The 13980-nt window shown below is 47.9% G+C and overlaps 1 protein-coding gene across 1 annotated transcript in view; it reads right to left on the minus strand.

Annotated features, from left to right (window-relative positions):
* Positions 1-13980, minus strand: part of Zfyve28 (zinc finger FYVE-type containing 28) — a 52399-nt gene that overhangs the window by 24842 nt on the left and 13577 nt on the right. Inside the window, exons 6-7 of the mRNA XM_059275708.1 lie at positions 8167-8268; positions 1802-3100 (exon numbers count right to left, since the gene is read on the minus strand). Of these exons, the coding sequence (XP_059131691.1) occupies positions 1802-3100; positions 8167-8268 (1401 nt within the window). The remainder of the gene's footprint in view (positions 1-1801; positions 3101-8166; positions 8269-13980) is intronic.

Here is a 13980-nt window from a genome sequence, read left to right on the forward strand (position 1 = left end):
TCGCAAAGGGCTGAAATTACAGGTGTGCACCTCACAAGACAATTGACTGCATACTAATGGATTATACCCTAAGGGTAGAATATTATTAAAAATCATAGACAATGTGAAGAAGCTGAACCCCTCATATAAACACATGTAGGATGTATGTAACCTCAGGTATGTAGAAAACAGCCAGTTGCCACATGACCCACATGTTCTACTCTTAGAGACCCGAAACAATGAAAACACATGTCCACACAAAACTGGAAAAAGAATTTCATAGCAACATTGTTCTTGACAGCCAAGAAACACCCTACACATCCATCAACTGTGAAGGGGGCGACATAGCATGGCCACTCTGCACAGTGAGGGTGACACAGTTATAGAAAGGAGTGATGTGGCCACTCTAGACGCAGTGTAGATGACCCTTGAAATCCCTGTGCAGGAAAAGATGAGGGATAGGAAGGGCCTGCACTGTATGACTTATTCTCAATGTCCATAGTCTAAAGATCACTGTCAATGTCCACAGATGCCAAAAGCAGACAGAGTTTGCCAGTGGCTGGGGAGTAGGCAGGCTAGGAGCTTCTGCCACAGTGGCTTCTACTGACCACAGAAGTTACAGTCCAGCCCCACAGCCAATAGCAGAGCAAAGAGCTATGGGGTGAGTGAGAGAACCTTCGGATTTATGACAGACACAAGAGCCTGACCAGCTCTTCCCCACATGCTTCCAGTGAATGTGGTGACCATTGGCTGCACAAGAAGGGATGAGGAAGGAGGCATCTGCCCATGGCCCAGAAGCTTCTGCCCCCTCGTATGTGAGGACCTTCCTTCTACACCTGTGCACTACCTTGTCCTTTGCTTTGTCCCAACCTGTACACACCCATCTGTGCTGGATTCCAGGACCTCTAGGTAGAGGAGACCCTTCCTCTCCTGCCCGCCCTCCCTTGTCCGGGGAGGTCTCCATAAGGCAGGGTTCTGAAGACATCATGACAATGTATGAGCCACTCAGGCTGGGCTGGCTCCTTTGCCCCTCCCCCCCCCTCCTCCTCCTCCTCCTCCTCCTCCTCCTCCTCCTCCTCCTCCTCACAACATTAAAGACAAAGTAGACCATAGAGCCAACATCAGCGATGCCTGTCAAATTCTGCTATGGACAGAACACTCGGGTGAGAGGCAAAGACGGAAGTCTCAGTTCTAAAGAACATGTCTACTCTAGAAACCCAAAGCCTCCCCCGCACCCTAACACCACACACAGCAGGGAGGGATCTCCTAAGGAGGAAAGAGCCACACAGAGCAGGGAGAACAGAGTTGAGGAAGGGCCGGGATCACGGGATACTGCCCAAGAATTTGCCCAAGGGTAGCCTCAAGAGCTCAGCATGGCTCTGTATAGTCAAGGTTTCTGTGAATCTCTTTTCGGCTGTGTGAGCCCAGCAGGTATTGTGATGGCAAAGATCAGGAGGCTGTGTGGTTAGTTCCCACCTGTGCCCACTTACTACTGCAGTTTACCATGGGCTACTCCAGGCTTAGAATGAGCTACCAAGATGAAGGGAGTGGCCCTGCACCAACATTACCTGAAAGATGCCCCTGGAGATCATTGGTAGGCAGCTTAACTTACTGTAGGATGGGTACCTCCAGGATGGGTATCTCCAAGGGCAGTCCATACCTCATCCTTTCAGACATCAATCACATACCTGCCCTGGGTCCAGAACCTGTTTGATGGCCAAGAAACTGGAAGAGGAAGCATCTCAGTGCTTTGAGAACTAGCCAGGACAGGTCCTAAATGTGAGAAGAGAAGTCTGGTCCCTAGAACAGAATCAGCCCTTACCTGGAGCCTGACAGGTGTTGGGCTTCTCCTGTACTGTCCTCCCTGACCACAGAGGACTTCTCAGGGTCCTGATTTCTGGTCTCTGGCTCTGGCTGGCCTTTGACCTCACCCTCTCCTTGCAACCTGCTTGCTGTGTCCACCTGAGGCCCTGAGGTGTGTGCCAGGCACTTGTTGGAAGCAGGGGCTTTGGGCTCCTGCCCATTGGAGGCATCTTCTGCAGGCAGGGTGACATCGGGAGAAGGCCAGGCTTCGTCTAGTCTCTCAGGCTCTTTGTCACCAGCCTTGGCTAAGCTTACAGAAGGGTTAGAGGCACTGATGATGCTTCCTGGAGCACACTTCTCCCGCAGGCGCTCCACTGCATCCTCCCTGCTGTCCCCACAGCTCCCACAGCACACACACGAGTGGAGGAGGCAGTTGGTGGCTGCAGCGCCGAGTTTGTGTGAATTGTCCCCTGTCCCCTCTGCCCTGGGCTCCAACGGGGAAAGACCATGGCCTGTGGCTTCTTGGGTTGCCCCGGCAGAGTCCAAGGAGGTGGGAGACTTGGGATTGAAGATGACTGTGGCCGAAAGTTTCATGCCCCCGGTCCGGTGTGCAATCATCTCGGCTGTCTCGGCATCGTCTGCACTCACCTCCCAGCCATCGAGGTAGAGCTGCGAGTCCAGACAGCTGCAGGAAGTGGAGCCCACAAGGCTGGCCAGCTTTATCTTGTCATCCTCAATGTTGTTGTTGCTCCGGTCTTCCTCCTTTACCAGGGAAGGTGCACTGACCTCCACCTCTCCACTCGGGCTGTCTTGTATTCTCTGCGGAGCATTGCCCTCCATGCTACCTGTCACCTCAAATGTCCCCCCTGGGGATTCCGACCTGGCAGAAGACTCTGTCACCTCCACGTCATCCATGAAGAATACCCTCTCCTCCTCATCACTGCTTGATTTCAGCTGGGCTCTGGCTGGAGAGGCTTCCGCTCGGGGGCTGGCCTCTGTGCCTGGCCTGTGTGCTGGGGACTGGCAGGCACTGGGCGGTGAAAGCAGAGATGACATCTCGTCTCCAGCCCTGTGGACCATGCGGCTGAGCTCCTCCAACTCCTGATCATCATACTGCATTGAGCAGGCCAGTTCTGCCTCTGGGTTGCTGGCACTGGCTGAAAGTGGCTCCTCAGGGGGAAGGGACGCAGAAAAGGTAGGTGCCAGGGCACTGGGTGCCTGGGCGTCTGCCCGGATCGGGAGCTCCACATCCTGAGAAACACAGAGGCTCCGCTCCAGCGTATGCAGCTCCTCCTCAGTCAGCGCCTGCAGCAGATCCCTACAGGGTCAAGACAGAAAGCGGGCTGAGGGTCTCAAATGTCACCGTAGCCTCTACCAACAACAGAGGCAATCCCCCAAAGTTGGCACCCACGCTGAGGAGTCCAGCGGCAAGCACTTGAGCTTGGCACTCACAGTGCCTTCCTCTTCAAAAGGAAGCTCTCTTCCACATCGCAGGGGTGGAAGTGTAAGTGTTATAATTATATTGTAAATTATATTTAAAAATGAGATTCTGGAACCTTTCCCAGGGAATTCTAAAGCCCCAGTTAGTCAGGAATATAGCTCAGTGGTGAGCATTTGTCTACCATGCATGGGACCTTGATCACAGGAATATTGTGACTGCATTAATAAAAGCTTTTTTAAAAGATTTATTTATTTTTTATTTTATGTGTATGGGTATTTTGCCTGCATGTATATCTGTGCCATGTGTACTTGGTTCCCATGGAAGCCAGAGAGGGCATCAAATCCCCTAGAAATGGAGTTACAAATGGTTGTGAGCCACCATATGGGTGCTGGGAATCAAACCCTTCCTGTGGAAGAGCAGCCAGTGCTCTTAACTATGAGGAGCAATCTCTCTAGCACCAATAAAAACTTCAGAACAGGTGTCCTCATCCTTCCCAATGCTGCAACCCTTTAATATAGTTCCTCATGTTGTGGTGACCCTCATTCATAATTTCATAAATTATTTCATTGCTACTTCATAACCATAATTTTTCTACTGTTAATGAATGGTAATGTAAATATTTGGTGTGCAGGATATCTCATATGAGACCCTCAAAGCGTCACAACCCACAGGTTGAGAACCTCTGCTTTAAAGACTAAAATCAATACACATGTTTGTTTACCTAGGAACTTTCACCTTTAAAAACAACAACTAAATATTATTAAGAACCAGCCATATGCCTTCCAGGCTCTGGACACTAATGGTTTTGCAGGGAGAAGGTAAGCATGTCCTAGCTTTTCTAGGGTTCTCTTCCAGGTGGGTGAGGCAGGTTGAAGCATTTGTACAAACAATGTGCATTCTACAGTAATAACTGCTAGAAGGGGAACACAAGCCAAGGAGAGCGCAGCAGGGCATCTGGCTGACTTTGGGATGGTTTCTTCAAGAAAGGGACACTGAAGCTGAACTTGAACATACAGCCTGGTTTTGTGACAGTGGCTAGGATGAGCCTAAGGGAGGGCCAACAGATGCACCCAGAAATGTTTCTCCCAGGTGATCCTAAATTCTATCAAGTTGACAATGAAGACCAAAAACACGGTTTGTGAGCAGCTTGGACACACTGCATTTGTGACCTCAGCTGGCAGCTCGGCCCTAGTCCCTCACAAATATGTCCTCTCTGGTGTATATATAAAATGGAACCTTATTTAGCCTGATGGAATGAAGCTGAGCACCAGTTTGCATACTTACTAGTCCTTACATATCCTAAGTGTGATGCCTACTCAAAATGTATACCCATTTTTCTATTTGATTGATTTTCTTTATGTATTTTGGAGTTAAGTTCTTAATGGATTTATTCTCCAAATTCTTCAGCCCACATTTCATTTTCTTTTCTTTTTTTTTTTTTTCCCGCCTTTCCTGGATCTCACTCTGTAGCCCAGGCTGGCCTCGAACTCACAGAGATCCGCCTGCCTCTGCCTCCCGAGTGCTGGGATTAAAGGCGTGCGCCACCACTGCCCGGCTCACATTTCATTTTCTTGCAGATATCTATTGGTAGGACATTTTTTAACGTATCCTATTTTTAGTGGTGCTGAGAATTGAACCCAGGGCCTCACACAAGCTAGGTAAGTGCCCAATCCTGCCCTGGATCACCAACCACACATTTTTTGCAGTTAGCCCTTCTGCGTCCTGTTTAGGAAATAGCTGCCTGCTCCATGGTTACAACGATGATCTTGACTGTTTTCCTCCAAAAGCCCAGTAGTTTCTCTTTTCATATTTATACCTCTATCTGGAATTGATTTGGTATGTGATTGCAGTAACCATAGACAGGCATAAATGAGACTTTTTTTTTCTCATATGGATACCTATTAGCTCAGCCCATTTACTAGAAAAAAAAAAGTACCACTGTTCTGCAATGCCTCATGGCCATAAGTTGGGGAACTGTATATTGATCCATATCATCTATTCTGTATATGTTTTATTTGTAGGAGGCTTATAAATAATGGATTAAGTTCTCTTAATACATACTGCCTTTAAAAGTTTTGCTTCTTCTGTCAGCTTTGACTACTTTGCAAAATTTGTTACTTTAATTCACATTGTCAAATTCATAGAATTGTTCATAGCACCTATAAAGTCTGTAGTGATGTCTCTTGTCCATTTTTTTTTCTTTCATTCTTTTCTTTTTACATTGGTTGGACTTTAACTCAAACACTGGAGTCACAGGCATGTGCCACCATGCCCAGATTTTTGTTTGTTTGTTGTTTGTTTTAGTGTGCAGAGGGGTCTATCTTATGATACTTTTAAAGTAATATGTTATTTCCACTCTCACTGTTCTTAAGGTTTTTCTTTGTTGGCAATTTTACTACAGACATGCACAGGAATGTTTTGTGCTCATCTTGCTTATGATTTGAGCCTTCCAAATATATGGTAGATGTCTCATCAGTTTTGGAAAATTCTAGGCCATTTTTTTAGGCCATTTTCTTTGAGTATTATTTCTTTTTTTCCGGTTTTTTTTATATATATAGATATATATAGATATAAAACTATATATATATATATATATATATATATATATATATATAGTTTGTTTGTTTGTTTGTTTTTTGAGACAGGGTTTCTCTGTGTAGCTTTGTGCCTTTCCTGGAACTCGCTTTGGAGACCAGGCTGGCCTCGAACTCACAGAGATCCACCTGGCTCTGCCTCCCGAGTGCTGGGATTAAAGGCGTGCGCCACCACCGCCCGGCTTTTTTTTTTTTTTTTAAAGATTTATTTATTTATTATGTATACAATGTTCTGCCTGCATATATGTCTGCATGGCCAGAAGAGGGCACCAGATCTTATTACAGATGGTTGTGAGCCACCATGTGGGTGCTGGGAATTGAACTCAGGACCTCTGGAAGAACAGTCAGTGCTCTTAACCTCTGAGCCATCTCTCCAGCCCCCGAGTATTATTTCTACTCATTCTCTCTTCTCCCTTTCTGGGATTCCAACGACATGTGTTAGGCTTTTGAGCATGTTGCACATGTCCCTCCTACTGATGGTTCTGTCCGCTTGCTTCCTCACTCCTTCTTATCTCTGAGCTTCTGTTTGTGCTTCCTCTGGTGACCTATCCTCAGCTTCATTACTTCTGTGTTCTGCTGGGTCCAATCTGCTATCAGACCCACCCATCGCTTTTCAGACAGTGAACATTTTAGCTCTTGAACATCACTCTTAATAGATCCTAGATCTGTAAATTCTCCTTCCTCTTCTCTAATCCCCTCTTTATTGCATATTCTGCAGTACAGTAACTCATAGTCTTGTATGTTAAGTCTAGCTTATGAGTCACATGTTCTTCTCTTGACCATTGATCACATTTTCTTGCCTCCACACTTTTTCAACAGGTTTGAACTGCATGATGGACATCAGACCTAAAACATTCTAACAGTGGTGAGTAATACTGTCTTGTGCTCCCTGTCTTTGGGGAAGGATATTGAATCAGGGTCCATTATCACACTGGCTCAGACATCCAACAGGTTTACTACTACTCTGAGGCTGGTGGGCCTCCATCTTCCCAGACTCCAAAGTCTTCAGAGACTGAACTCTGCCCCTCTGAGTTCCAGCTCAGCCTCTGACCTTCCAACCCTCAACTCCATGAACCTTCAACATTTGGCAAACGTCTCCAGGGCAGACTGGCAGTGAGCTTGTGACATACATTTGTCTCCCAAGAGTACAGGACTGCAGGGAACCTCCCCTTGTTCCTTGGGGCTTTGTGTCCAGAGTCCTTCTACACCTGAACCAGCAGCCATGCTGCCTGCCTGCACCAGTGCTGATGTGTCCCCCAGCACACTACACCTGGGTTCTGGCCTCCACTCCGAACCTTGGGCAAAGAAACATTTGCCTGGGATTGCCAAATGCTTCCTGGGAAGAAGGGCCAGGTCTCTCTGGGCCTCGCTCTCTCCTGAGCGCACAGAACTTCTTCTCATTACCCCAGCACCTGCCCCATTCTTCCTGTGAGGACCCCCTCTGCCAAGGCTTGGTGTGCTCTCCTTCCTGGTCCCAGCATTGTCTACGATCTCTCCTCATTTACTGTTCTCCCTTGTCTTGGAACCAAGAAGGGCAGGTCCTCAGCCTCTAAGTCTAGGGTTTGCGTTCCACTCAGAGTGAGAGGAAAACAGCCAAGAGCCATCTACAGGATAAACTGCACTGTGAAATAGACTGAGCACCCTGCTCCCAGTCTGCTGACTCCCTGAGGTCCCAAGACTTCAAGGCTGCCCACAGGAAAAGCCCACAGGGGTCTCTTCTTGGGGGCATCTGTTCTGGCATCGTTCTATGTTCTGTGCTCCCTCAAAGAAACTCTGGCCTCACTGGCTGTGCCTGAGGCTACCCTGTGCTGAGCAGGTTCTAAGGGGGCTCTGGACATTCTGCCAGACCCATGGATGACACTACAAAGACCCATATGGAGCCAAAGGAGGCATTTATAAGATGGGTGGTCATGGCCTCCAAATTGTTTCCAGCCCATCATGAGGCCATCCCTAGGGTATGAAAAACCCATCCCAACAAGCCACTGGACAGAATGTTCATTCCAACAAGAGAAAGGTACGATAGAGCAGAAGGGATCCAACACATCAGCAGGAGCCTAACAAACCAAGACTGATGATGTATGAGCTTCCTGAAGGGCACTTCAGGGCTTTTGGGAACTGAGAGCAAACACTGAGCTCTGTGATACACCCAAGGATGGACAGTGTGAAGTTTACAGTTCCTTAAAGCTCGGCACACAAAAGCTGCCAACCACTCTGAGGCCTAGGCAGAGCAGATAAAGGCTGGCTTGGGTCACTATGGACACAGGTATTACACAGGAGGATGTGTGACCAGCTCTCATGACTCAGAGGGGGCTGAGTACTTGACTTCAACAACCTTCTCCCAGCCCTCACCTTATTTTCCGCAGCAACGTGTGGAAGGGCCGGAACAGCTCAGACATGTCCTCCACCTTTCGGTCCAAGTTCAGGGGTCCATCTGCATAGACCACAAGGCCACTGCATTCAAGACACACAAGCCAGTGTGGTTAGGCTCTGTGGGCCTCTGAGTGCGTCCTATAATTTCAGCTTCAACATCTGTAAGAAGACTGACAGCCAGCTGGGACTTGGGGCAACCCCACTTAGCAAAGCTTAGTGATAGCTTCCCCCTTCACCTCCTATGAAAAGAGTTTAAATAAGTTAAGGAAAAGGTAATGGCAATTACTATCCAGACTTTACCATCAAGTTTATTAGCTTGGTTCACAGCAGGGATCTAACAATCCTGGAATATATTTGGTCACCTCAATGATACAGAGCAATGAGATCAAGATTTATTACCAACATCTACCTCATTGAAAGTGAAAACCTAGATCTGTAGAGGATCACAGAAATCAGGCCTGCAACAGTCACTTTAAAAGCCAAGCATGAGCTAGAGACAAGTTCCCATGTGGGTCTCCTGTCACCCTTCAGGGAAGGAAACAGCCTCCTGTCTACTCCAGGCAAGACTGACCCTTCCCCAGATGCCCCCACCCACGGCAGGGGCTTTCTTCACTGTTCCCTCCCAGCACCTAGCACCCAGCACCCAGCTCAACACCTGCTGAAGACCAGCTCCAATCAGGTGCCACCTCCAGGCAGCCCTGACCCTATCATCTCATCTCCTTGACAGTCACCTCCACTTGCCCACCCTCTGGAACTCCCAGGGCCTACTGTCCAGCTCTGAGGTCACCTCCACCAGCCAACTCCCAACTCATCGCCTTCAGAGCCCTATGCCTGGACCCTTCTCCAGTATCTCCTCCGGTGTCTCTGGGGCCCAGATGCTCAGGTTTGGCACATCTCAGGAGCCCGCAGACCATTTACCTGTGCCTTTGCCCCCTCATCTGAGCACAGATTAGGGCTATGTGGGCTTTCTGCTTGTTTCTACGGCTGTGACGTGGTCTCCTTGCCAACACAGCCCCAGTTCCCACTGTCCCACACAGAATCCCTGTCAGTTGGTAACAGTCTTCTTGAATATACTCAGTTTGGTAAGAAAAAGTGACAAACAGAATCGAAGGGACTGTTTTCCCCTTTGAAGGATGGATTCTGTGTGCAAAACAAGAATCCAAAGTCACAGGAGAAACAGGCAATGTGCTGCCTCTGGACTTGGTGGTCCTGCTGAGTAGTGAGCTCACACCGAGCAGAAGCAGGTTTGGTCTGTGATGGTGGCTGTATCCTGGGCAAATAAGGCAAAAATTGAGAAAGGGGGAGGGAGGCATGGAGGCTGTGTGTGTGTGTGTGTGTGTGTGTGTGTGTGTGTGTGTGTGTGAGAGAGAGAGAGAGAGAGAGAGAAAGACGGAGACAGAGACAGAGACAGAGAGTCAGACAGAGAGAGACAGAGAGACAGAGAGAGGGGCTGGCTTACAAGATTAGGAGTAAATTCAAACTGCAAGGGGAGGTGGCAAGCGGGCTGGAGACAAGGGGAAGGGTGGTCACTATAGTCACAGACAGAGTTCCTTCTTACTTAGGGGACTTTAGCCTGTTTATTCCCTGGATTTCAACTGATCATATGAGGCCCACTGCACTAACTATAGAGGGCAATCTGCTGAGCTCAAAATTCTATTCATTTGCCGGGCGGTGGTGGCACACGCCTTTAATCCCAGCACTCAGGAGGCAGAGCCAGGCGGATCTCTGTGAGTTCGAGGCCAGCCTGGACTACCAAGTGAGTTCCAGTAAAGGCGCAAAGCTACACAGAGAAACCCTGTCTCGAAAAACCAAAAAAAAAAAAAATTCTATTCATTTAAATGTTAACTTTTTAAAAATAATTTGACTACTTTAAAAAATTTGTAATCCTTCTTATCTCTATTTATTTTTATTTTATGTGCATTGGTGTTTTGCTATGGGTGTCGGGTCCCCTGGAACTGGAGTTATAGACAGTTGTGAGCTGCCATGTGGGTACTGGAATTGAACCCGGGTTCTCTGGAAAAGCAGTCAGTGCTCTTAACCACTGATCCATCTCTCCAGCCCCATTAACTCATTTTTAAGATGCATTCACAACATCCAAACTGAGGTGCGGCCAAATATGTGGGTACAGAGGCTATGCTGAAACAAAACTAGTGATAACAGTGTATGATGTGGCAGCCACGTACTAGCAGCATTCACGGAAGAGAGTATCCCTTCCTCCTTGAATGCTCCTGGCATCCTTGTCTGGGATCATCTGGCCACAGATGGAAGGGTTTCTGATCTCTTAATTCCATTTCACTGCTCTTCACGTCTTTCTAAGTGGCCGGGGCCACCATTTTTATTGGTAGTAAGTTTTGAAACAGACTGTATGAATCCTTTTTATTCTTTGTTTCTTTTTCCGAAGTTGTTTTTCCTCTGTAGGCCCATGGAGGTTACATAAGAGAATTTACTAAATAGTAGCCAGGTGGTGGCTGCACATGCCTTTAATCCCAGTACTTGGGAGGCAGAGGCAGACAAATCTCCAAGAGTTCAAGGCCAGCCTGGTCTACAAAGTGAGTTCCAGGACAACCAGAACTGTTACACAACAAAAAAAGAATTTACAGAATAGCTTTTCCATTTCACCCATGAAAGGATGGAGGTGATTACAGGGACTGCACTGAACCTACAGGTCACTCTGGAGAGCACTGACATCCTACCAATCCATGAACGTGGGCTGTGGGTTGTCCTTCTATCTTAGTAGACTTTCGCTATTTCTGTTTCCTCACCATGTTCTGCAGTCCTCAGTTACCATGCGTTTGACTTCCTTGGCTAAATCTATTCCTAGGTGTTTTATTCTTTTGAATGTTGTTTTTTAAATCTTGTACTTAAGGCTGAAGGTACTGCTCTGTGATATAGCAGTTGCCTGGCATGGGCAAAGCCAGAGTTTGATCCCTAGCACTGGAAAAAAAACAAAAACAAAAACAAAAAAAACCCCTCATGTTTCAAATAACATTTAATCACATTCAATAGAATATTAGCCCTAAAAAGGAAAGAAATTCTAACACATTTCAATGTGCTGAGTGAAATAAGCCAGTCACAGGAGACTAATTCCATGTGGTTCCACTCACAGAAAAATTCCTGGTATTGTCAGATGCCCAGGGAAAGAAGAGCAGTGAGTGCCAGGAAGTGCTGGGAGGTACTGGGAGGTGCTGGCAGGTGCTGGGAGGGGCTGGGAGGGGCTGGGAGGGGTGGGGAGGTGGTGTTTTTTAGGATGGAGATGGATACTGTTGGACAACACCAAAGTGTTCCCTCGGAAAGGGTTAAAATGGGGCCAGAGAAATGGCTCAGCAGGTAAAGTCACTTGCTGTCAAGCCTGACAACCTGAGCTCAATCTCCAGGATTCACGTTGTGGAAGAAGAACTGAATTCCTCAGGCCGTCTACTGACACACACACACACACACACACACACACACACACACACACACACGCGCACACGCATGCACGCACGCGCACACACACAGAATTTTTACAGAGGGCTGGAGCTGTAACTCGGTTGATAGAGCACTTGCCTGGCCCTGGTTCTAACTCCAGTAGTGCAAGCCTGTAATCCCATCACGTGGAAGGTGGTGACCGGAAGACCAGAAGTTCTAGGTCATGCTTGAATATACAGCAAGGGTCAGCCTGAGATGCATGACACTCTATTCAAAAAAAAAAAAAAAAAAAAAAGGCCTGGTGGTGGTGGTGGCACACGCCTTTAATCCCAGCATTCAGGAGGCAGAGACAGGTGGATCTCTGTGAGTTAAAGGCCAGCCTAGTCTACAGAGTAAGTTCCAGGACAGCTAGGGCTACACACAGAGAAATCCTGTCATGAAAAACAAACAAAAAAAATATGATAATAATAAGAATAAAAATCTTGTAGTGACAGCATTTGGTGATGATCTTGTATTTAACATAGTGAGGATGCTTCCTTGACATTAGTGTTTCTAATATTTTGGTGGCAGAGTATCATTTTAATCAGTGTCTTAGTTTTGGATATTCAGCCCCTCAAATGTTTTGATTGTGGATAATCTGTATACATATGTATCTGAGCCTTGTCAGATCAAAGTGGCAAAATTCTACCGAAGGCCACTGTGCCTCCACCCTCCAGGAAGCAAGGGACTTCAGTAAGTGCAGGAGGGAGGCCTGTCTTCCTGTGGAGATACACAACCACAACACAAATCCTATCTATAGAGCTGCAGGACCAGGAATCCCACAGAAACAGAAAATAGAGAATGCATGCACACCATGTGAGTGTATGTGTGAATGTCGGTGGTGTAAGTGGTCACAAAGGGGTGTGAGGTGTCTGGGTGATACAAGTATTCTCAAATTAGTGGTAACGTGTACACAAGTCTAGCTGTGGTGAAACTGTGATCGGAATATTCGTGGACAGGTCAGACAGTAGGAAATTGTACTTATAGAATGTTAAAAAATCAAACAGAGTAAGCATACCCATTATGTGAACCTGGAGGTAAGGAACACAGAAGGCAGACCTGGGCAGAGGGGGGATGCATAGCAAGGAGTCACTGAGGTGGAGGCCAGGCTGGGGCATCCCATGGGTGTGGGAAGGTCTGTTACCCAGGAGGTGGAGCCTTGGCAGGGTAGGAACGGGTGCAGTGTCCTTCTTGTTTGAAAATGTCCGGGACCATTGGTGCCTCAGGAGAGGAGGAGGTGTCACTACTCTGACAAGGGTTGGGACTAAAGAGTGGGTAGGGCCAAGAGCCAGACTCACATAGATGGCACTGTGGGGGAGGGGGGCAGGTGGGGGGAGGTACTGAGTTGCTGTGGTGTGGACAGACCTTGTGGGAAGAAATGGCTGATGCAGACTTCACCCAGGTGAAGTAGGGCATGGACCAGTGAGATCCTGGGCTGGTAGGCAATAGTGACCCCATGACACAGGCCCATGTGGGCCAACCAGATGGGCCAGCTGCAAAGTGAACACTGAGTCCAGAGGTTTTGGTTTCTTTATTCTTTTAAGGAACTGTTTTAAGATAAATACATTAAATTACATTTGAATGTAAAGGAAAACTGCTCTCCAGCACAGGCATTCCAGGACCCAGGGATGAGTGTAGGGCCACGTACACAGCGGTCACTCAACATGCGTTCCCGTGTGAACACAGGGAGGGGCATCCGGGGCCTCCTCCTGGGAAGTTAAAAAGCATGAGAAGCAAGAGAGCACTAGGTTGTTGGTCGTGTGAGGACCTGGCGAGCATCAAGAAGGGTGCTGTGGAGAAAAGTTCACACAGTGGGGCTCGGCAGGGTGGAGTTTATCACAGATGTTGCACCTCACGATCCTTCAGATCCACACCTGGCTCTGAGGTTAGGGGCTTGCTTCTGAGGGCCCTGTCAGCTGGCTATGCAGTGCTCCCTGTCAGGAGCCAAACCTCCAGGATCTGAGCTCCATGTTCCTGTATCTGCCCTCCTTTCCCACAGACCCTGTGTCTTCTCCACCTTGTGGAGATCCCTTCAATCCTCTCAGCTCTCTTCTAGACCTCTATCCACCCTGAGTAGAAGGAACTTCATGTCTGCCTCTAGAAGGAGCTACCCAGAACAAAATCCACAGCCACAGTGGCCTCACTCTACTCCAGGACTAGTGATCTGGGTGGGCTGCTGATCCAGTTGTAGCCAGCAGTATGGACACCGACGTCAGTACACAGGGCACCAAAGATACTGGTCAGAGAGAAGTAGACACTGTTCACCAGCCACATCTATCTGGGCACAGATGGGTGTTGAACTACTGTTAAAAAGTGGAACAGACATGGAAAACAGACTCCAGAATG

Source organism: Peromyscus eremicus, chromosome 10, assembly GCF_949786415.1.
Source record: "Peromyscus eremicus chromosome 10, PerEre_H2_v1, whole genome shotgun sequence".
Classification (NCBI taxonomy): domain Eukaryota; kingdom Metazoa; phylum Chordata; class Mammalia; order Rodentia; family Cricetidae; genus Peromyscus; species Peromyscus eremicus.